Here is a 25297-nt window from a genome sequence, read left to right as displayed (position 1 = left end):
ATCCATTCCCAGTTTTCATGTCCCCATAACCCCAATTCCTTTGGCATGTGGGAAAGCATACAATCCAATCTTACTAACATGATATAGTAGACTGTAACCTTATTAGTCCCCAGTGAATGATCTCTTTGAGATATGACTTTGGGGCCATCATTTCCATCCACTCTGAGAATCTGTTTCCCTATGCCTGACCCCTTTTCTGGTCTTGAGACTTGTTCTAAGAGTAAGGCAGAAATCTCACTAGGCAACTTCTTAGTTCCTTTCTTGTGATTGATAAAGTAACCCAACAAAAGCCACTCGGGGAGAAAATAGTATGTTGGTTCACAGTGTGAGGTTACAGTCTTTCATGTCTGGAAGTTAGTGGTGGTAGGAGCTTGATGTGGCTGGTCACACTGTATTCAGGAGGAGTGAAGAGTGATGGATGCTGGTGCCCAGCTCACTTTCTCCTTTTTACTCAGTACATGACCCCAGCTCATGGAACAATGCTGCACACATTTAAGGTGAGTTTTATGACCTTAATACACCTAACCAAAATAATCCCTCATAGTTCTGTCCTGAGCCTTGCTCCTTTGATTATTTTAGATCTTGCCAAGTTGACAATCAATATCAACTCTCATACCACTCTAGATCTTGCAAAACCCAAGAATGTTACATAAGGATTTGCCTAGTCTTTGGAAGATGAAAAGACCCAGAAAGAAGAAACAAGGTAGTAATACTCAGGAGCTGGCAGCAAGGGATACACATGAGAGAGGTCATCAGGAAAGGCTTTCCAGCCTGTGAAAACCACAGTTGAGTGCAGCTGTATGACAAACTTTTCATCAAACCACCCAGAGGACCTCGTGCTGCCCACAGAGCCATGAGAAGAAGCCAATCATTATTTTAAGACTTCATCTTTAGGAGTGGTTTGTCAAACAATGACAGATAACTCTAAACACAGAACATGCAGAAAAAGGCACTATAAGACCTTAAATTCACATTGACAGGTTTTCTATGCTGCTTTTAGAAAAAGTATCATAGTAGCAAATCTTGTTCATGTAGTTGTATAAGTAGCTGACATACTATCAGCATAGCTGAAGTCAGGTATTTCTTCCTGTTCTACCTCATCCTCAGTTCTCCCTCCACTGCTTGTAGCTTGTGCTTTGCCAGTTCTCAAAAGGCTTTTTTTCTGCCTAGTCTTTGACTCTATCCAGGGCCTGCCCTGTGCCCCTTCTCATAAATGTAATCTTTCATGATTTGAAAACTCCTTGACTTGGGCGGTTCCTTGACTTTTAAATGGCTTTGCTTTCTTTCTTTCTAGAACTTGTCCTTCATTGTTGATCTCTCAAATTCGACTTGGAATTTGTGTAACTGTTTCCCTTCTGTGAGCTTTCCCCACAGATGACAGGCCTGTTCAGGTTCACTCCTTCAACAGAACTTAGCATGTCTCAGCTAATGGAGTTCAGGATGATGCTTTAGTATGGTTTTCAATATCCAGTACATGGCACAGTGTTATTAAAATAGCTATTGGGTAACTATTCAATAAACGTTCTAGAAGCTAAACAGGGAATCATGGGAGTTCAGACAATACCATTGCACAACTGAGTCCCATTATCTCCAGAGGAAAATGGAGGCTCAAGAAGATAGTCCTCACGAGTCTCAACTTCTCTTCGACCCACCATGGGAGAAAAGTATGGAGTGATGGCAACGATGAATTCGATATTGTGATTGGCTGTTTGGGGCATTTTTGGCTTGTTTTCTTTCCATGTTAAAGCGAGTGTATTTATTTTCTTTTTCTAGTGGGAAGTGAAGTGTCTAAAGGTTAAAAAGCACAGCTACTGGGGAGGAGTACAAGGAGGATAACTCTCAGGTCAGGCTGAAAGTTGGTACCTCACCTAGCGATGCAAAGGCAGATAGTTCCATGACTGAGCATCACTGGCTCCAACATTTACTGTCCAGGTTAGAGTTTCTATTGCTGTGATGAAACGCCATGACCAAAAGCAAGTTGGGAAGGAAGGGGTTTATTTGGCTTACATTTCCATATCATAGTCCATCACTGAAAAAAATCAGAGCAGGAACTCAAACAAGGCAGGAACCTAGAGGCAAGAGCTGATACAGAGGCCATGGGGGGGGGGGGGATGCTGCTTACTGGCTTATTCCCATAAGCTTTCTTATAGAACCCAGGACCCCTTGTCCAGGGTGGCCCCACCCACAATGAGCTTGGCTCTCCCACATCAATCACTAATTAAGAAAATGCCCTACAAGCCAACCTTTAGCCCAGTCTTATTAAGGAATTTTCTCAATTGAGGCTCCCTCCTCTCCAATGACTCTAGCTTGTCTCAAGTTGACATAAAACTATCTAGGACAGACTCAACAAACAGCCAGCCAGGGAAGTGTCCGTAGCCAGGGAATGGACACCCAGCAAAGATGCTGTCCTGGGAGGTGAGTTTTTCCTCTCCTGCTCTCATCATTTCCACTGTCTCCTCCAGCACTGTAATGCAATGTACTTTTGCTTCTGTGGTATTAGGTATTTCAGACAGGGCCTTGCCCATGCCAGAGAAGTATTCAACCAACTAAGCATTTAGTTACATTCCCAACCACAGAAGTAAATAAATTCAGTAACTGAGAGATAACACAGCGAGTGGTATTTGCATCCAAAGTCAAAAGAAGAAAGGAAAGGAGAGAAGAAGGCAAAGGAGAGAAAGAAAAAAACTATCAGGAAATTAAAATAACATCTCTAGCAGCTAAGTAATCCTTCTGCAGGCCCGAAGCCTATAAGCAATGTAAAGAATTAATTACCGAAAGACTGGGTGATAAAAGTCCTTCATATAACTCAATAAGTGGCCAGGAAACATAATTGAACTCCTTTATAATTGAATATCCTGCCATCCAGGGCAGATTTAAAGAAGGGTAAACTTAAAAAGACATAACATTATTAAATGTTCTTTTGTCTTTTTTTAACATTTGTGATAAAACTAGGAATTCACTGGAGTCTCACTTAGGCAGCAACAATAGTTGAATAGTATATGAATTGTACATGTCTTGATTTAAATAATTATAATATCTTAAAGAAAAATGCATCTTAACCTCTGCGATGTTTTATTATATCTGACAAGTTCAGAGAAAGGGCACCTATCTACTGTTGCATTATGCGTCCCGTGTCTGCACACTCATTAAAAATAATGAGAACATATTTAAAAGTCATTGCCCAGAGAATCTTCAGGGACAGGGCACAGGAAGAGGTAAGTGGCAACAGATTGTTATTTAAGTGTCTATCTTTGTTTTATCAGACCTTAGGAAAGAAAAGCCAGTGATCTCAAGTTGGTATTCTCTACTGGTGAAGATCACATATTCTCCTGGGAAATGCAGCCGATGAAGCATGTTGAGAAATCTCTAAGAACACTTTCCAGATGAAATGGACCGCACTGGCAGAGTCACACACACATTGTTTACTCAGCAACAGCTGGAGAAGTCAGCCACGATCAATTAAGACCACACATTCTTCCCCTAATTGCCAAATATCCTCTACACAATGAACGTGTTTCCTTATCTTACACCAAATCTACCTTCATGAGCACACTGATCACAGACATGGAGGCAATTAAGGAAATCAAGATCATCCCCAGAGTTCCGTGTCTAACTCCTCACACAGCTGCTCCATAGCAACAGCTGGTATAAATTACTGCTAACATTTGGTTAACTAGATGACAAGGGGGACATTAGAGGTGCTTGGTCAATATGTTTTTTTTTTTTTTTTGGAGCTGCTTAAATATGTATTTTAGGAAATTTCCGTTCCTTTTCTAGGCTCATGAACCCTAATCATGGTGGCAGTAGCCACTAACAAGACATAACATCATGCACTATGAGAGTAGGATGAAACTCACAGCTCTTCCTTGTTAGCCTAGCAAGAACGTGTAATTAGGCCCTAGCACTTTCAAGTGTCTAGAGATCTTTACAGCACAAGACACATCCCTTCCACCACTTTCAATTGCCAATGACACCAGCCTGTGATAAAAGCCATTAGGTATTTACATTCTGACACCTGGAAGCCACCGGCCCAGGTACAATGGCCGGCCCTTCCTGCATCTGCTTCAGTGAGGCCCAACCAGAACATGTATCCCCATCTATTTTATCAAGCCCAGAGTTTGCTGACAGGGTTCAGGAACATTCTTTCAGGTGGAAGAGCTTCCCAGAGAGTAGCAAATGACTATTAATCTCGCAGCCTTGTGGTTGGTGAGTGAATTCAAAAAGGCTGACAGAGATGAACCCCAGAGCGGAGTGAAAGGAGGTTCAACATTTATCTCTATGAAGGGAACTCTTACTTAAGAATAGTTTTGGTGAAGGGTGTGTGTTTGGTGGGGGGGTGCGGGTAATAACCGAGCCTGAAGTAGTTGGGGTATGTGTGCAATGAGGCAAACTGTATTCTCAAATAAACTTTTAGGAAGAATCCCCAGTTTACCATCAGGTACATTATGAGAGGGGACATGTGCAACAGAAAAACAATGATAATACTTAATCCACCAATCAAAACCGAGAACCCTCCTCACTATACCTTAGTAATCAAAACTCCTCTTTCTCTTGAACCCCATGAAAGGAAGTGCTGTAACTGGGCCTCTTGGTGTTTTCACTTAGGTGGCTGCAGCTCACCTGGAGTGAAATCTCACCTTTCCTACTGCTTTGCTTTAAATACAATTTCTTTGTTACTTTTGCAAATCTCTGTGGGCTTTTGTCCCAACTTCTTGAATGAGAAAAAAGAAGCAGTCAACATCTGACTCTGACCACTATTCACAGAACAGCAGTGGAATATGGTGACTACATAGGCCCTTGGAAGTCCCTGACTCTGCAGCATCCAAGGAAGGGGATAGAGGGCCAGGGAGAATTAAGTAGAACAAACAGATACCAAAAAGCCCATAGTCTCCAAAACATTTCCCTTCGGCTTGTCTCTAAGTCTACAAGTTACAAGGTGGTATATAACAAATTCTGAGCACAATCGAATTGAGTGTGGAAATTTAAACGCACAATCGAGTTGGGCTTGAAGAAGTCAAGTACAATTGAGTTTGCCTAAATGGATCAGGTGTAATTGAGTTGGGTAACTGGATTGCACTAACCACTGGCCCTTTGCCAGAATGAGGGGCACGTGGCCAAAAAGGCACAACTCAATTGGGCTTAGAATTTTCATGGAATATTTTTCACAGAATGTGAAATTGTTCACAGAATGCACAAACAGAACATGAAATTTTGTTGTTGAAGTTTACCAGCTATGGCCACTGGGTTCTCTTAGCCACTTTGATTCTTCATCATAAAGCCATTTTCCAACCATTCTCTAACTTGAGTAAACATTGAAACCCTCAGGATGGTGTGCTGAACAAAACTCTACTTTAAACCTCTGGAGTCTGACTCAGTCTGTCTACAGGGAAATAGACTCAGCCTCTCTGTCTGTCATTGCATGATTACCAATACCATAGGCTCTGAGGCCACTCTTGAGAACCATTATAACTATTACAGCTATTGTTGGAGCATTTAGGAATACTTTCAAAACATCTCTGACATTTCCAAATAGAACAATAATACTTGGAACTGTCAAGTCTTCATGAGTAAACTTTACAACTGGATTGTGTAAGTATCTTTCTAACTTACAGAGATAGTCATTTACATTTAAAATAGCTGCCTAATTCACTGTCCCATGCTGCTGCTGTAATTAGTGATTGCTTCTGTTAAAAAATACAAGGATATCCTTGCGTAGGTCTTGATTTCTTTTAAAACTGTCCATCACAGATATGATGTAAAATGCACATGAGAAACATCACCAGCTTTAGTAATATGTGCCATTCATGCACTCAGTCTACAAACACTGAACTGTGCTGTAGACACAGGAAACACCAACAGGGGTGAGCATTGTTTGGCACTCAGTGCATGTAGGTAGCTGTGCTTGGTTAATTCTTACATCAACCCTACACGCTAAATGGTGTCTTGATCCTCACTTAACAAACGTGGAAACACAGGGACCAAAAGGTTGAGTATGAGCACTAAGTCTGACTTTACATCTAGTGCACGAGGTTCCCAAGTGTGGATTCTAATGGGCATTTCTCTACAATTCTCAAAGTCTAATGAGAAATGTACTTTTGCAGGAGGCTCTTAGCAAGTATCCTAATATCTCTTTGACTTTTCAGTTATTTTAAATGATACTACTTCTCCTGTTAGCCCTATGCTCGAGAAACTGTGTAATTGGGGTGTCTAAAATCTGCTTGATAGATTTGTTCTTGTGAATCTCTGATTAATTGAAGAGAGTATACCCTTCCATCCTCTTGCTTTGCATTTTGAAATCCCCTATGTCATCAAGACCCATCCCAGATGTTAGCATGCTCACAATGTTCTTCATCTAGAACATTCCCAGAATCCTATAATACTTGATTTGTATCATTTGCTTCACTGGTAACTCTTTTTTAAGGACTTTGGTTGGTCCAAGGTCCTTGAAGAGAGGAATGCATTTTACTCAACTCTGGAGTTCATATCCTAAAGGCTAGATTAGGATTTCATTGATTGGTCAGTAGGACATTGTATCTCCTCAAGCAATAACTCCCAAGCCCTCCGCTCCCTCACACAGGCACTGAGTCACAGACACACACACACACACACACACACACACACACACACACACACACACACACACAGGCACTGAGTCACAGACACACACACACACACACACACACACACACACACACACACACACTGACATGAAAGGAGGAGGGTAACCTGCAAAGAAGTGATTTGTTAGGAGCTTGAAGAGAACAAGAGAGGATAAAGGAAGGATTTTGATTAAAGATTATTATATATGTATGAAATTATAAAAGAAAATCCAATTAAAAAATCCAGCACATATTAGCTGAACAGAAATAGTAAGAAAGGAATGGGAAATTTGCAGAAAGCTTAAGTGGAAAATGTCACTCAGCACTCCGTCTTAAATCACTTGGAGACTTTATTGGGAGAATCTGTACAGTGCAGCAATGCATTTTTTTTTTTTTTTGCATGATAATTTTCATTGCAAACCAAAACTCTTATACTTTGGTTTATAGAAAAATTTTCGAAATTATCCTTCAATTTCTGCTACTTATCCACAAACAGTTCCTATAACACCCCTTCTTCCTTAAGTACCTTGGTTAATTAAGCGTGGAATCATCTGAATCAAATAGCCAAAGGGAATAAAATAATATATCAGTTAAAGGAGGTTCATCTAAGATTTCATACCAAATTCTTCCATGATTTATGATGTTAAATAATTTGACATTTGAAAGTGCCATTATCTTTTTTTCCCCATCTAATAATAAGCTAAGTAAACCCTGAAGGATTTGGAGCCACATCTCACCTGCTAAGATGAGGTCACAGGAGCCGGTATCCATGATGGAGTCAAAATGCTAAGCCTGGTACTCATGAATGGAGCCTCCACATGTGTGCACAGCGCTTGTGTTTCACAAAGGCAATACTCCTAAGTGAAGGTCAAACCAGCATGACAAACATGGCTACGGTTTGGTTCTCAATCATGCACTCCGGGAGAAACTTGCTGGCAATACGGTTAATCCCACTTGCTCAGGGCAGCATTTAATAGCAGCGAAACGTGAGAGGTAGGAATTATAAACACATTTGAAATGTTCTCAGCTCATTTTACCCACCAGGGTTGCTGTGATTTTCAGGGTAATTTAAAGACAAGGCAGCAAGTCAGAAAAGGAAATGTTAAAGAGATTAACAAAGAAAGGGCAGAATGTTCTTTCCTCACTAATAAATGAAGGAAGACATGCAAATACATGCACATGTTTACACCGAGAAAGTAACTCTCTTCTCTTCTCTTCTCTCCTCTCCTCTCCTCTCCTTCTCCTTCTCTCTCTCTCTCTCTCTCTCTCTCTCTCTCTCTCTCTCTCTCTCTCTCTCTCTCTCTCTCTCTCTCCTGACCACATGCTCCTGTGGCTGTAAGCATCAAGACTCTCCAAGAAGCTAAAGATAACAAGAATGTAAGGACACGGCATGCCAGGCAACGCTGTTCAGGAGGGTGAGCGCCAGGCTTTGCAAAGAAGAGAGCACCTTCCTTAGAACAGGAAAAGAATAAACAGAGTCTATTTTCTTCAAAGGAGATAGGAAAGACAAAAGCAGGAAGTGCTATCCTTGGTCCCTCAGGCTCTGGATGGAAAGTCACATGTGTGCATCAGTCATGTTAAGGAAGAGCAGACAAAAGTGACGCCACCTTCTATTTGAGAAAGAAAAGCACGAAGTGGCATCCCCAACACACTGTTCCCTACTTGGCTCTGTCAAAGACTCCAGCACATACTATATGATCAAGGAATTCCTACTGAGAAAGCCTGGTGCATACAAACATGATCTCTTTATTAACTTTCTGTGTGCTTCTTGCTCCTTAGTGCTCCAGGCACCATATTCCCTTGAGGAAAAACAAAAGCAAACAAACAAAAAAACCAAAACCAGACAACAACAAAAACCTATTTATTTCTCTCAAATACAGATTCTGGGTTCCTATGAAGTAGGTATGTCTAGGCCTCCTGAAACTGTTTCTTTGCTATGATTATAAAAGTGTGCCATATATTTGGATAGTTTATTGTCAAATATTGAGAGCCTAGATGTTTGCCAGAAAGTTATAAGAGAATTAATGCTAAACCATATGCCCTCTATATTCTGGATAAGATAAAAACAAATGAGAACAAATAATTTATTTAAATCTATAATATCATAGTTGCACAATTAATTTAATATATTCCTTGGTGGGCTCAATCTATGATGTCATTCTGGCCTAAAAATCAAAATTCCACTGAAGTGTATTAAAGAAGAACAAAATAATAACACACAGAGACTGTCTCATTTATAGAGTTGATGGGCTATAAAATTGTGTTTGTTATTCATTTTTGGGGCTCCCAGAATACATTTTAAAATACTAAATAAGAAAATTACACTGTTCATAAGGGGTAGTTGGTCTTAGCCTAGCCTCTGGAAATTGTATCTAGAGCAGAATGTTATATTCACACCACTACCGAGGAAGGAATGCACTAGAAAAAAATAATTGGAGCCAATGATGCTGAGAACTTACAAATGGCCAGAGATGATGCCAAGAGCTTTGTTTATATGTATTATCTCCTTTAATCCTCAAGTCACCCAGTTTATAAAGACCTGGGCTTGATTCCTGGACAGCTCCCAGTCACACAGAGAGTAGTTGATGAGGAAATGGATTTGGACAAGTTGGGTTCTAGAGACTACTCCAGGTATAGGTGACCTCAGGTCTCTCTTTCCAGTTCTTTGGCAAAAAATTAGATGTATCATGTAACTATGCTGGTACTCATTTTAATTTAGAAATTGAGAGGTAACCTTACTTGGATTCTAATAATTCCATTACTCAATTTGGTAAAATTCCAAGTGCAAAATTTTTTTTTAAGTAAAAAAAAAAATCTTTTGAGTTGAGAGCTCAAAATAACATACCTCTTCCCTTCTTGACTAGGGGAAGATGAAGGAAGGCTTCTAGATGGTGAGGATTAGCCTTGGAGTCAGGAATTCCAAAGAACATATGGGAAGGAGCTGAAGGAGTTATCAGATAAGGATGGAACTTCTGGGGGTTTAAGTAGCCAGTGAGAGCTTTGTCACTTGGGTTCTGACAGGATGGCTGCAATGTCTCTCTTTAATGGAGAGTTTTATTCCTTCCAGAATCATAGTTCAAGGAAATGTCAAAGTTTCTTTCTATCTTTCTTTTTCTTTTCTGAAATATGCACATAGTCTCCCTGAGGTTTTATGATCATTTTCATCTTGGTCATCCAGAGGTTTGAATAATAAGGAAATGGACTTGTAGTGTTTGTACACCCAGTAACTCTTTTTCTTGTTTCTTTTCACTTTGACCTCCTAGAGGAACCCTGAGGATAAATGAATGATTGGGAAAACCCTCTATATTTCAGAGGATGATATTTGGACTTCGAGTTTCCTCATCATCTCTCTTGGGAAAAATAAGGGACCGGCTGAGAGAGGAGGCAACATTTCATGTTCTGCCTTGGAGAATGGATGGCCACAGAGAAGAGTAGAGGAACTGAAGTAAGGCTCATGTCCTTATGGCTTATATTGTTCATGCTGCCCCCTCCCCAGCTTCTTTTTTAAATTTTTTGCTGTAGATCTTCCCACTGTGTGTAACAGAGTGAGGACACAATGAACAGGACAATGAAAAAGAAATAGAATATAGAATGGAAATTCTATGTCAAAAAATACTTGGAGGGAAGAGGGGATGACATGTATATAAGACAAGAAGCATTACTGGGGAAGATCAGTGATTCAGTAAGACTATACTTAGATATGTGCAAAGTCAGAGTGCAGAGAAATAGATGTGTGTGTGTGTGTGTGTGTGTGTGTGTGTGTGTGTGTGTGAGTCTTTCCTTCATATGGGTCCTGGAGATAGAACACAGGGCATCAGGTTTGGCAGTCAGTGCCTTTACCTGCTGAAGCATTTCATGGGTCCAATGCTTTTGACAGATGAAACTGGATTTGAATTTTCTAAGTAATTCATTTTCTCCTTGTACATTTGTATGGTTGAGAAGTTCTTATAACATTACCCTCTTCCAACCATTTGCTTAGGAGCTGAAAATGAGTTTGAATTAGTTTTGTACTCCTAGATTCTCCAACTTTGTACTGAAAAGGTAATAGGTGATCTTGAATTGATGGCTAAGTTGATTAATAGATAAATGGTTTAAGGAAAGGTAGTAAGCTCATCTTCTAATCCACACAATACCACCTCACATATTTGATAACAATTATCTCTAAACTCCCCCTCAAAAGCCACTAATTCCCCAACTCAAATTCAAAACAAGAGGTAGCCAAGAGTCCTTCTTATCACATTTTTTTCTTGTTGTTCTGAGGTATAACAGTCCTTTTAAAATTTGTATAATCATCCTAAAAGTAAAGTATTTCAGTAAGTAAATATGTTTACATTGTTAGCAAATATAAACCTCTAACATTTTAAGTGTTTCTTTCTAATTATTTTTCAAGCCTTTAATATAATTAGATAATTTTCCATATATAATTTTATGCCCTACATTTTAATCAGCATTATGCTATGGATTTTCTCAAATTACAAACAATCCTTCAGTAATACCATTTTAAGTATTGATTATATTTTACTGGAGAAATACATAGTTATTTATCTAGCCAACAGCTTTGAGGTGTACATATCAAACATGTTACCATGCTACATGAGGGAAAAAGTCAATGTACATGAACGTTTATACATCTTTGATCATCAATTAAAAAATTACTAGAGGAGTAGTTTCTGGGTGGGAGGAGATTCATTTTTAATGACTTGAAATTCTCTTAAGACACCTTTCTCAGAGCTCAGAACAGGTTGGATTCCTCTGTGGACTATAATTGCACTGCTCCGCAGATCTCTTCATGACCTTCATGTCCATGTTGAGCACTTGAGTGTATTTTTATTTCCATTCATTTAAAATTTTCTCTTTTAAGTAATATTTTATTAGTTCTTTAATAATCTATTTAAAAAATTAATTTTATATACTGTATTATACAATCATAAATAAATAAATAAAAACATCACACACCACAATTAACCAGACCCAAAGGCTACACAACTTAATAAATACTGATACAGTTAGAAATGGCATTCAGAATGACTGTGTAACTTCACATTAAATTTTACACTCTTAGAATCAAATATATCCTATACACTTACCCACTGTCACCACCACAACAAAAACATATAACATACTCAGAACAACAACAATAACAACAAAATAGTTAGCTTTTTTATCCTTTTCATAACTCATCCACCCCCCATAAATGGAGAATTTTATATAATATGATTTGCTCACTCCTTCCCAGAATTCCTTCCAGATCTATCCCACCTCCTTAACTATCTAACTTCTTCTTTTTTTCTTTTCTCTTCTTCAAAAGCCCAACAACTCCAATTTCCATTGTTCAAACACTCTTGGGTATAGAGCCAACCCCTCCCTGGTCATGGTTAACCTACCATGGTCACACCCTTAAAGAAAACTCCTTCTCCTTCTCCCAGAAGCTATCAATTGCCAACAGTTATTCAGGTAGGGGTAAAACCTTTCCCCACTTCCCTCCTCCATGATGGAGTTTTGTCTGGCTTGAATATGCTTGTGCATGCTGACATAACTACTATGGGTTCATATGTCTAACTGCTCTGTTTTGTTCAGAACATACTGTTTCATCACTCACTGGAATCACCTGCTGCCTCTGGCTCTTACAATTTTTCTGTCCCTTCTTCCACAATGACCCCTGAGCTTTTGTGGGGAGGTGTGCAATACAGATGTTCCATTTGGGCTGGGGACTCTGAAGTCTCTTATTCTCTGCAGGTTGACCAGTTGTAGCTCTCCATGCTAATCATCATCTACCATAAGAAGCAGCTTCTTGATGAGAGCTGAGAGATGAATTAATCTATGGGTATAGCAATAAGTCCTTAGGAGCCAGTTTAATACTAATGTCCATTCAGGAGAATAATAGTAGTAACTCTCCCCTAAGGTCTATGACCTTTGTAGGCACAGGTTCTAACAGTGCAGGTATGGATTCCTTATTGTGGGTCCAAATTTAATCCAATCAGAAAGTGTTTGGTTATTCCTAAAACATTCACCAGTGGGCATATTTTGCAAGGTCATTCATTATTGTGGCTCACAAGATCACAGATAGGGAAGAATGATGATTACTCTTCTCCTCTGACAGCATGCAGAGCACCTTCCAGCACTATGGAAGCTAGGCAGTACACATTCCAGATTAGTGACAAACTGACTTCTCCATGTTTTATCACTCAAGTATATGGTATCTTCAGCAATAGGGTCTTACTGCCAAGTTCTGAAGGTTAACCAAGATTAGTGGCAATACTCTATAATGTTTGTGGGTCTATGCAGCCCCAATGGTCAACTCCTATAGTCAGAATGACTAAGATAAAAGAAATGAAAATACATGGTGATACAGACACAGACACACATACACACAGACACACAGACACACAGACACACACACACACACACACACACACACACACACACACACGGAAATAGGGATACTTATTCTCTGCTGTGGGGAGTGAAAACCGCTGTAGCCACTATTGAATTCACTTTGGAGGTTCCTTTAAAAGACAGAAATATATCTATCACATGATCCAGCTAGATCACTCTTGGGCATATACCCAAAGGATCTATATCCTACTAGAGAGATAACTGCTCATCTGTGTTAATTGCTGCTCTATTCATAATACCTAGGACATGTAAGCTGTCCAGATGTACATCAACTGTTGAATAGATAATGAACATGTGCACATTTATACAATGGAATAGCATTCATCTGTTAAGAAAAACAAAGTGATGAAATATACATATACATGAATGTAACCTATAAATAAATAAGTAAATAGATAGATAGATAGATAGATAGATAGATAGATAGATAAAGGCATACCATAATCCTGAGTGGGGTGATCCAGAAAGACAAATGTCACACGTTTCCTTTCGTATGTAGATGCTAGCTTTAAATTTTAGCTTTGCATGTTTCCTTTAGAAAACCCACAGAAGTCTAAAAAGTATTAAAGGACCACGAAAGTGGTTGTGTGTGTATGTCATCAGGGGTGCTTTCAAGGGAAGGGAGATAACACACAGTGTATAAGGGGGGATGGAATAATGAAATTGGAAAGGTTAAACTGGGTGGGTTTAGAAGGGTTGCAGAGGAAGAATAACTAACTCTATAGACCTTATGAGAAAGCCATATGGAAACGTACTAATGTAGAAGCTTCCTAAAATATATACATATAAAGTGTAAATGGAGTTGCCCCCTATGGAAGAACAATGCCCCTATTAGATCTACAGGCTAGAAAATAAAAGGCCCAGTGCCAGGTGTGAGTTACCTCCTTTGAAGTTATTTCTCTTTTACTTATTTGTTAACTCTTAAGTTTAAAACAGTTGTAGATTTACAGAAAAATGTAATGATAGCGTGACATGATTTTACTTATTCCTCACCCAGTTTCCCCAGTTACCTATGTCTCCCATTAAGCTGCTTCTTAGAACACACATTAATGGAGACCTATGAACTTTGCTGCTCATCTAGTTCACAATACAAACTCAAATGTGTGTTTTACTGAATTGCGAGGATAGCTATTTGTTATCAGAACCTATTGGAGTTTATGCTCTCAAGGCCCTGTGTACACATACATCCCCTCAACGCATCAGTAGACAAGTCTGATACTCCTGATGGGATAACACACTCACACTCTATGTTTGTTCTAAACATAGCCCACATTTAACAGCAGTACTCAGTTAGTATAAGTTCCATACAGACGCTAATCATGGCACCAAAACTTCAAGAAGAGAGAGGCTTGAACATTACCAGCTCTCGGGGCAGGAAGCTCTCTTCTTGGCGGGCAATGACCAGTAATACTGTTTCTCCCTGCTTGGTGCTCCTCAGCATGGCCACAAGCTCTTCCTGAGTTCTTCCTGTGACATCTCTGCCATTTACCTAGTGAGTAGAACCATAAACATAAACTCAGAATGTTTCCCATCACCTCCCCTGTCCCTTTCAGACAGGTCTTGTCGAGTTGCCCAGGGTATTATTGCTGAATAGCCAAGGCTGTCCTTGAACTCAGATCCTTCTCGCAGAGCTTACTCTTGTCTTGAGTGCTGGGATTATAAGCATGTACCACCATGCACAGCACACCTTCTAAGTGTTTTTTTTTTTTTTAATTCTATTTTGTGAATCAAGTAGGTGACATATGGGTTCATGAATTCAATAAAGTTCTGAAAAGATGACACTAAGCACATGGGCAATACATACATTTTCAATAATAACATGGTCATCTTCATTTTGATACTAGACAAACTCAATTGATAAGTTATTTTATAGCAGGAATTTTCCTAAGTCAGTACATTTTTACAAGGGGAAAAAATCAGACTGAGGAGTGTCAGAAATAATTCATCAAATAAGCATGAAGTGGACTGCAATGTACCAGGCAGAAGTAAATTATTTATCATATCGCACATTACTCTAGAAGTACAAGGATTTTGGTAAAATCCCAAATGCTCCTTTTGTCTAGAAAAGTGGTATCAGCAGGTTAGTGGAAATCAGCCTCAGAGCTTTGTTTCTCACGTAGAGCATCCTTCCTGATCTAGAACTACATGGATTGCTAAAATGTTTCCAAAACATACATTCTCAGTGAAAACACTTTTGAAAGCAACTTCCCATGCCATGGGAGATTTAAAATGAGTCAGTCTCAACCAAGATGTCTCTCATGGTTGATTGTCCAAAGCTCCTTATTGAGATGATGCTATTGGACAGAAATCAGTGGTAGAAACAAGCCTCATAGAGGGGCAACTAAATACTTCTCTATGCAAAACCAGCTCAGCATTCCTATTCCTGGCTGAGTGTAGGCAACACTGATTTGGGTCTGACAGTGTCAATAAGAGACCCCTCAATGTTTTGAAGAAACTACTACAAAGACCTATGTGAGACTATGAGATTGTTTGCCCCAGCTAGGTAGTAATAGAGTCTTAGATTAATTCAACACCACAGGTGAAGGAAAGAAAGTGATAGGAAAATGTTAGCATTTGGTCCCACATCTCTGGTCTTCTTGGGGACATACATAGTTAGGCTTCTCATTAGCTTGTTTTATAATTGAAGTCATTATCTTGTCTACAAGTACTAATTTCCAATGTATGTTTATTAGAAATTAAATATTTATATCTAGTCAGCACTCAATATCTGTGAGTTTAATCAACTTCGGATATAGATGTATCTCTACTGAACACTGGCAAACTTTTTTGTTATTTTCTAACATGACGTACTGTTTAAAGAGCATTTGGATTGTGTTAGGTATGATAAATCATCTAGGTGACATTTTTTTCTCTTATCTTTCAGATTATAATTATATAATCTCCTTTCCTCCCTCCAAACCTTCCCCTTGCCATATATCCCTCCTTGCCTCTTTTTACATTGATTGTTGTTAAGTGTGTGTGTGTGTGTGTGTGTGTGTGTGTGTGTGTGTGTTAGTAGTAGTAGTAGTAGTAGAATATTTGAAGGTGTGTTGCTTTTGTTCATGTTGCATTTGTTTAACCCTGTGAAGCTGTGTTACTGTGTCTGTCTAAAACACCTGATAAACTAATAAACTGGACAATAGCAAGGCAGGAGAAAGGATAGGTGGGGCTGGCAGGCAGAGAGAATATATAGAGGGGAAAATCTAGGGGAATGAGCTAGCAGCCAGAGAAGGAGGATGACTCCAGGGACCAGCTGCCCAGCTACACAGCAAGCCACAGAGTAAGAGTAAGATCTACAGAAGTAAGAGAACAGGAAAAGCCCAGAGGAAAAAGACAGATGGGTTAATCTAAAGTTAAGGAAATCTGGAAAGAAAAAAAGCCAAGCTAAGCCCGGGCATTCATAAATAATAATAAGCCATAAGCCTCCATGTGTGAATTTATTTGGGAGCTGGGTGGCAGCCCTCCCCCACAAACAAAAAAAAAAAAAAAAAACCTCAATGTGTGTGTATTCCTAAACATAACCTGCTCAGGCTGTACAAAGTGACAATTTAAAGTATCATTTATATGCAAATACAATGCTATTTTATATAAAGGAGTTGGACATCTGCAGATGTTAGTAGTTTTGGAGGGTACTAGAACCAACAAGAGACAGCAAGTAACTACTACACATGTCTATATATTTATTTACTTAAATATAAGGAAACATTTTACTGAAGACATTAACTTCAATTCTTACCTCCAAGATTCTGTCCCCTGATTGCAGGCGGCCATCCTTTATTGCAGCTCCCTTTGGTAAGATGTTTTTTACAAAAATGGGACCGGGACCATGGATAGAAGAATCTCTGGTTACCACAGTGAATCCAAGTCCTTCAGGGCCTAGCATGTAAGACCAGAAAGCTGTATTGTCACCTTAAGCATGGGTTACATTACAGTCACTCCTTTAGTAAACTCTGCCTATTTTACACTAAAGCAGGTCAAGTAAATTATTTACATTCCAGGAGATTTTACACAGGCTTCGGTGTTCCTGTTTTAAATAAAGATTCAAGTTCTGAACAGGCAGTGGTAGCATCAAAGTGAAGTTAGGATCCAATAAATACACATGACACTTTTGTGTATTTCGGGTTCAAAGACAATGCATGGCATCCATGTGTTCGTAGCATCAATTCCTCAGTCATCTACCTCCTGACTTCATCTTTCCTCCCAAGAAGGTGACTTCCTCTGTTGGTGTTTTGTGATCTCTCAATCAACTGAGTGGTTTATGGCTCAGGCCTCTGCATGTGTCCTGATTGCTTGACTGCTGTAGCCACTGTCTTGTCCCCAGAGGGTCTTGCTGTCCCATCCCAGTTGTCATAAATCTCCGAATTTCTCCCTTCTACTCTGTCTAAAGATGTATTCAGATTTCTCAACTGTAAACAATCTAAACTCAATTATTAGCATTTCTTGAAGCTTCTATCATGAATAAAGTACTGCTTTTTTTTGGATAAGAATCTCACAAAGAGCCATGCTGCTAGCCTGTAACACACTGGGATGTGGTAGGACCTTTAGGGTGTGGGGCTTAGTAGAAGGATGTAAGGTCATTAGGGGCATGACACAGAAGGAGCTATGGTCCCCTCACCCTTATATTTCTCTTTCTTTGCTTGTGGGCTGCTATAAAGTGGAAGGCTTGCTCTACCACATATTCCCATCATGCTCCATTGTTTTGCTATATAGGTCCAAATGCAGCTGGCCAACAAGCCATGAACTGAGACTTCCAAAATTGTGAGCCCATAACCCTCTCCTATTTCCTATCCCTTATTACACGTTTTAGGAAGCTGACAGACATACTTCCTGTGACCATCACCAGGAATTCTTTCCATAGTTGGCCTTATTTCTTACGTATCAATCTTTGATACTTTCTAATTATCATTTTCAGAAATGTGTTCCCCCTTGTTTTTTTTAACATATTTATTTTCATATCTTTCTCATCATACCATGTCTGTGACCCTAGAACTCATATCACTGTGACCCTAGAACTCACACTCCCATATCAACACAGATGATGCCCAACCATCAGTATTGGGCCAGTTTCTGTACTTGTCATGATTGCCTCCATTAGCTCTTTGATTCATTGTCATTATAATTATTGTATAGACTAGAGCTAGCATCTGTGTGGTTCATTTGCCCTCTCACCTCTCCATCTCCCTCTGTGCCTCTATGTCTGTCTCTCTTTCCTGAATATTATTATGAATATTTCAAACTTTGCTATGTTTCTCCTTCTTCAACCCAGATCCTGCCATTATCAAATATCCTCAACTACTTAAAATTCTAATTTCAATCAATGACATTTCCAGTATGCAATTTGCCCTGGCTGAAAACCTCAGCAAAAACTGTAATTTTTCTTTCTTCCTTCCTACAACCATTTATCTATTAAGGCATGCCTCGTACAGTTCCACATTTAGACAGAGGCAATCCACCCTTGTTGATCTGGTCTCTTCTCTGGGATATCTTTTCATGACTCTGTGACATCTCTCTCATCTCAAAGCACCTAACCACATAGCTGGGTTATTGGTACACAACAATGCATTTGGACGTGACTTATTTGTAATGCACTTAAATATAAGCATATCAACCTCTGTGACTTCTTTCAACCCACTTTATTCCCAAGATAAGACTTTTATAAGTGAATAAAATTTTGTTTGAGAAATCTTCAGAATAATTTCTATATCCTAATGAAAGATACGTGTTTTTTTTTTAATTCATAAATAATATTAAAATTTTCCTGGTGGCCATTAAATTATTAATTTAGTGAAGGAAACCTACTAGCCTTTGAATTGGCTTGTAAAAACCACAGGATTTTAGAAAGTTACAATGGGAGGAGGGAGTATCATGGGGAGGGTAAGGAATGAGTAGAAAATGGACAGGAACACAACAGTGCATGTGCACATGGTCATGTGTGTAATGCTGCGCCATATGCATATATGCATGTGGCCCAGGATAATTGCTCTGTGCTGGAAATAAACATAAGGAATGCAGCTTTGAAATTTGGACTTTCTTGAAGAAATATAATGTTGAGTCTGAGACTAATAATTATTATCTATTGTCTTTCTGAAGACTAAACATCTCACTGATATAAAAACTATTCTATAGAGTCAGGGGCCCTATTGTTGAACTGGCCTAAAGGATGTTTTAAAAAAATCACTAACTTACACTCAAAATAAAGGTAATTAACCTCTTACGCCTATACACTATTGAGCTGTCACACAATGCTGCTTGGCTTTTATCAAGTCTGCACTGATCCTCTCCATTCCTCACTGTTTTTTGTTTGTTTGTTTGTTTGTTTTTGTGTTTTGTTTGTTTGTTTCAAATAATCTGAATTTTGCAGAAGAAAAGAAGAAGAAAGTACTACTGTTTTAAAAAGTTTAAATTATCCATGTATACACTCAAATCTATTCTTTGATACAATTAGATAAAAAGAGAATTAACTACATTAACCTTAATGAATTTCTCTTAACCAGTTTTACATAGTAAAATAATAGAATACTATTAAGCACACTTTAATAATTACCTTTCTTTAGGTCAATCTTAATTTTTTTTGCATTTTTCTTGCTGCCAAACCCCATGAAAGGGGAGAGTGAGGGAGATGCAGGCTTTCTTTCCTGTCTTGGAACTTGGGGGCTCTTGCTTTGCTGCAGGGAAGTTGGCTCATCTACTTCAGGACTGTTTGGGCCTGGGATATTTGCCACCTTTAATCCTGGTTTCCCACGGGCAGGAGGCAGAGCCTTTGCTCTCAAAGTCCCATCATTGTTGCCAAAGATGTTCAGTGGTCCAATGACTGATTTCTCATAGCGCTCACGGTTCTGAGGCAGAAGCACATGGAGGACCACGCTGGGGGATTTCATTGCCTGGCGGAAGACATCCTGGGCCCTTGAAAGAGTGAAGAAATGGAGAATGATGCCATGCACTGGCATGCCACTTTCTAAGGCACACAGGTCTGGGGGCAACAAAACAGCCCCCTAGAGTAAGTATAGGAGGTCCTGGGATTATCATTATAGTATGACTAGTTACCGCTTACTATTTACAACCTGTCCACCAAGGTACCTCTGCACTAGCTACACATGCATGATGACTGTGTATAATCCTCTAGTTTATTTTTCTTAACAACTATATAGAGCAAATATAATTCACTTGTATTTAACAAATTCAAGAGGAAGCTCAGAGAGACTTAAGAACTTTACTGACAACTCAGCTTTCAAGTGCTTCTAAATATGAAAATCTACCCAGAAGTAATTACTGAAGCATGTCTTTAAAGCAAATTTAAATCCTTCTTTTTAAAAATCAGATTATTAATAGATTATTTTTACTTGACTCTAAGTTGGTGTTTTATGACTCAGTTCTCACTTTGATAAAACAGGGATCATCAAGCTCCCTAGACTTTGCAAAGCAGGACAGCAAAATATGCATATAACATAATTACTAATAATTATCATAATAATTCTGTCCAATAATAGCTGAGTGTACTAAATGTTTTAGAAAGACCTCATTTCATTCTACCTCTAAACAGCAGCCAGTACTACATGCCTTTCATCAGCAGCCACCAGCCCCCACTATTGACAGGTAATGGCCAGGGAGATGCTGTGTTATAAGCAATTTGGCTCAGAAGCAAGATAGACTACTGATTATTAATGAAGATTATCACTACTCATTTGCTGAACTTAAAAGCTCTCAAAATGTCAATGCACATCAATACATATGTGTATATGTAGATATGTATAGCTAGATGCAACTGGATTCTACATATTCTAATTCCTGTGTAGAAACAGATATTCCCTGTAAGATTTTTCACATTCAGAAAGATGATTTCTTGAGGTAGAACATTTTACATTAAATTTTTATACTTTGTTTTTATTATTTGTTGAGCCTTCATAGACATCACTCACAGATTTTACAGTTTAAAGAAGACTGATATCAAGGAGGTTAATTAATAAGCTGAATTAATTGTCTGTGAAAAGAGACAGTAAATACCAGTCTAACTGACCCACAGCCCAAGAAAAACAAACCCCTTCATTCATGGATGCCCCAGAAAGACAGGCAGGCAGGAAGGCTTGCTGCATTCTGTGTCTCAGCCTCCCTACAGACATCAGGCACATGTGTTGGCCACCTCAGAGTATGTCAAGACATAACACACATTCAGAAATGGATGGTCAGGGGTCACTTAAAGGGAACTGGCTTGACAGTCCACCTCTGATGCTGGTCGTAATGGGCTCTATAATGATTATAAATATTCAAGAGATCAATAAGGGAAATAAACAATAGAAAGAACGCTTACTGAGCGAACGTTTTGTCCATGAGTTCCACGTTGTTGATTTTCACAATGCATTCGTTCTCCTGGAACAGTCCCTTCTGCTTGCACCTGCTGTTTTCTTCAATGCCTCGAATGAAGAGTCCTAGGACCCTAGAGACACGTGGGCTGAAATAAACCTTCTGAGTGCCGATGTGCTCCTTATTTGTCCTGAGTGCTGGTTTCTGTTTACTAAATAGATTATGCTTCCATTTGGCCAAATGATTCATCTTTCAAATACACACACACACACACACACACACACACACACACACACACAATCACACAAGCACACAATCACATACACACTCTCACACACACACAGTCACACAATCACACACTCTCACACACACACTCACACACACAATCACATACACAGGCACACACATGCACATGCACACACCTCTACCTGAAGGCAAATATCTGTATCATAAGTAACAACCCATTTATATGCTTCCCATGATCTTAGAAAAGACCAGTAGGACTCAGTAGAGACTCTAGCAGCCAAAACTAGCACCTGCAGTGGAGGCATCACACTTGACTGTAAGGAAGCCTGCCTGAGTGGCAAGGTAGAAACTTAGTGCTAGTGATGTGAGAGGATTAGACATTCACAGCCTGTTTTGCAGTCCTATTATATGTTCTAGTAGTTTGCATATTAAAAAGTAAACAAACACTTCAGCTCAGACCCTATCCATTAATGCCTTTGAATCAAGGTCCATGTCAGGTATTTTTCTCCATCCTCAGGCTAGAGGAAATGAAGTAAGGTTGGTAGACCAGACCTATGTAAATAAGATAAAGCAAAAGTTCCAAACTTGGGCACAATAGGGAGCCATCATAGGGTTTAAAAACTAACACTGAGTGGGAGGGCCATACCATCCACCATCCAGTGGGATCTTCATGTGTCAGTCAATGAGCTTAATCCGATAAAGCAGGTGAGGACCACAGCTAGCCCCAGAGTCAGAGAGGATACCCAGGGCCAGCCCCAGAGTCAGAGAGGATACCCAGGGCCAGCCTCAGAGTCAGAGAGGATACCCAGGAGCTCCCAGACCTTTGGACTTCTAGTTCAGAGTCAGAAGGAGGAGGAGACTGAAAATGAAGGAAAATTAAAAAGGAGACTAGAGCAAATGATAGTTATATTTCCTATACAATTCTTCCACATCCATGGAGGTTTCCAGGATCCCTTTGGGGACTGTGGATGCTCAAATCCTTTATGAAAAAATGCCATAGTATTTGCATCCCTCTGTACATTTTAATTATCTCTAAATTACCCACAAAATCCAATGTAATAGAAATGCTATGAAAATAGCTAATGTAATGTGTAGGGGATAATAACATTAAAAAAAAAGTCTGTGTGTACTCAGTACAGATAGAAGATTTTATTGGAACCTTCTGTGGTTGAGAATCTTATGGACATGGATTCTCCCGTTCACACGCAGGCTGTATGTGCACATGTGTTAATATGTGTGTACACACATGCAATCTTTATTACTCCCATAAAACCAAACTAAACCTACCACAAGAAATGGGACCGCTCCTGACTTTAGCCATTTCTCACTTTGGTGATGTCCTCTATCTTTGTGGCATGACACAGGCCTCCGTGAGTGTCACACTGAGACAGAGTGATGGGCCTCCAGAGGTATCTGCTGGGTGTGGGGAAACGGCCATCTCCATGTTCTCTGTCCCTTATTACTCTATTTAGTCACTCTCTTTTGAGTAAGAGACTTGTGTGCTATATTACATAGTCCCCTTTGCATTGAATTTCAAATCTAAATAAAATATGAGCACATTTTATGTGTGAATAATAAGGTCAGCCATGCAAAAAGGGCAGCCTGCAATGAAAGCACAGGAGAGAGCACTTTCTCCATCTAGAGTGGCCACAAAACGGAGCCTCTGCCTCCGGCCTCGGTTCATTTAATGAGCTGCGACCGTCTTGAGGTGTCAACGGGGAAGGTGCCCACACCGCGACCCAGACTCCTCCTTCAGAAACGTTAAATGGACAGAGTGTGCTTTTGCTGCTGCGGCCGAGCGAGTGGTAGTTACACCACCGACCAGTACACGAGACCGACCGACGGCAAGGATGGGCTCCAGGACATCCTGGCAAGTGTGGGCGGGGTCTCAGGCTTCGTGCCCTCCCTAGAACTTTACTGAAATAATCAGGTACATCACAATACCTACCTTCCTTTCCTAGCATACTACTCACGTGAAACTACTTGACAAAAAGTTGGAAGAACTGGATCAAAGTCGTGCTTTTTCCTAAATTGGACTGCTCTCTGATACTTCACCATTTAGATCCCCCCCCCCCGAGCAGGGTTTCTCTGTGTAGCTTTGCGCCTTTCCTGGAACTCACTTGGTAGCCCAGGCTGGCCTTGAACTCACAGAGATGCGCCTGGCTCTGCCTCCCGAGTGCTGGGATTAAAGGCGTGCACCACCACACTGCCCGGCCATTTTTGTTACGGTGGCTCCCCCCTAACGTGACCCATTAGGAGGCTCACGGGTGGTTATAAACTAGTTTATGTAAGTGATATTTTTTTAACAAGCATTTCAAGTCTCCCCTTAATTTAATTCAGTACATCATCAGTCATGTAATGTTACTCCCTAGGATTTAATTTCACATTTTGGGAGATGAATTAATTCTTTCGGGCCACTGGGTTGCAATTTAGCTAGCATATTACAGCTGGAGCATGCTATGTGAACCTTGCTGATCTAAATAACCTAACTTTCCATGAAAAATTTATTGACAGAATAAGCCCAACTGTAAAACCTGTGTGTCAGAGGTAATTTTGGTAAAATGGAATGTTGACTGATTTCATTAGTTTGGTCCCCAGCAACAAACCCATCCTGCCCTCCCTATTATCTGGAAGGGGTAAATTCCCTGTGGTATGATGTCATCTCTACCACTGTGAAGAGGTTTATAAAATAGTATCTATTTTCACTCATTGGTGGGGTGGTAGCTGCCTTATTTGAGATGAAACTTACCAGACTTAACAATTCATGCTGTGATGCTATCAGAGGGTAAGACAAACAGTTTACTGGTAGAGCTAAAGGATGCTCAAAATTCAATCTCCGGGCAGCCTAAGAGGAGCAGCAACTGCTTCTTGCTCATGTAATCATCACTTAGATTCTAGTGCCTGACCCTTGTGCCATCCCTGTGTTCCCACTGAATCCTGGGGATGCACCCCTCTGCTAGCTCACCTGCCTGTCACTCAAACTCCTCTTCCCTCACTGGGGGTCTCTTCCTGTCCCTCGGCCTCAGCTGTTCAGCTATCTTTATTATGAAATGGAAGTGTCTTAGCTATTTTTAGTGAAACAAATCAGTGTTTTAATTCTTTAAATTTAATTGACATTTAAATATAAAATTAATGTTGTGATTTTTCATTTGTTGTTTATAAGGACTTAATATTTTGTTTATTTTCTTTCCCCCCCAAAAAAACCAAAACAAACAAGCAAACCAAACTGGGAAAGACAACAGCCCTCAACACAAGCAGTATTCAGTGTCCCCATGCTCTGGGATCTAATGAATTCATGGGGACTTCAGTTGGGACAGTGGCCTCCAGGTTTTTCTCAGATGTTCTGAGAGTAAAGTTTCTCATTCGGTAACAGGTGTGGCCCGTATTTTACTTAATGAAAAACAAAACAAACACTGGAAGCAAAGCCAATTACAGTAGTCTTAATAAAGAATTAGATGTAAAGCCTAATTTAAAATAATGAAACCAACTCATAAATGGAAGGAAATTAAGAACTAAGCACACCACTATGACCCAAGCGAGCCCTGCGCTCACAGAGGGAAGCCAGATGGCAGTGTGAAGGCACACACTTGTCTGACATGCTCTATAGGCAGCTATATCAAGACACATGGGTTGAGTTAAGTGTGCTGTTTCAGCCTGTACTCATTACTTCTTAACTTTTATTGGCTCATGTCTCCATTTCCATATGATTTTTAATTAAATTTCCTTTCTATAACAGTAGTGGATACCCCAAAATATAA

The 25297-nt window shown here is 39.7% G+C and overlaps 1 protein-coding gene across 1 annotated transcript in view; it reads right to left on the bottom strand.

The window, feature by feature from the left end:
- Pard3b (par-3 family cell polarity regulator beta) overlaps positions 1–25297 on the bottom strand; it is a 993910-nt gene that overhangs the window by 450117 nt on the left and 518496 nt on the right. The window contains 4 exon segments of the mRNA XM_036173329.1: positions 14356–14484; positions 16732–16871; positions 19540–19898; positions 21301–21426. Coding sequence (XP_036029222.1) covers positions 14356–14484; positions 16732–16871; positions 19540–19898; positions 21301–21426 — 754 coding nt within the window.

Source organism: Onychomys torridus, chromosome 23, assembly GCF_903995425.1.
Source record: "Onychomys torridus chromosome 23, mOncTor1.1, whole genome shotgun sequence".
In the NCBI taxonomy this organism is placed as follows: Eukaryota; Metazoa; Chordata; class Mammalia; order Rodentia; family Cricetidae; genus Onychomys; species Onychomys torridus.
The sequence above is the reverse complement of the archived record's forward strand: the minus strand, read 5'-3'. Positions and strand labels throughout refer to the sequence as shown.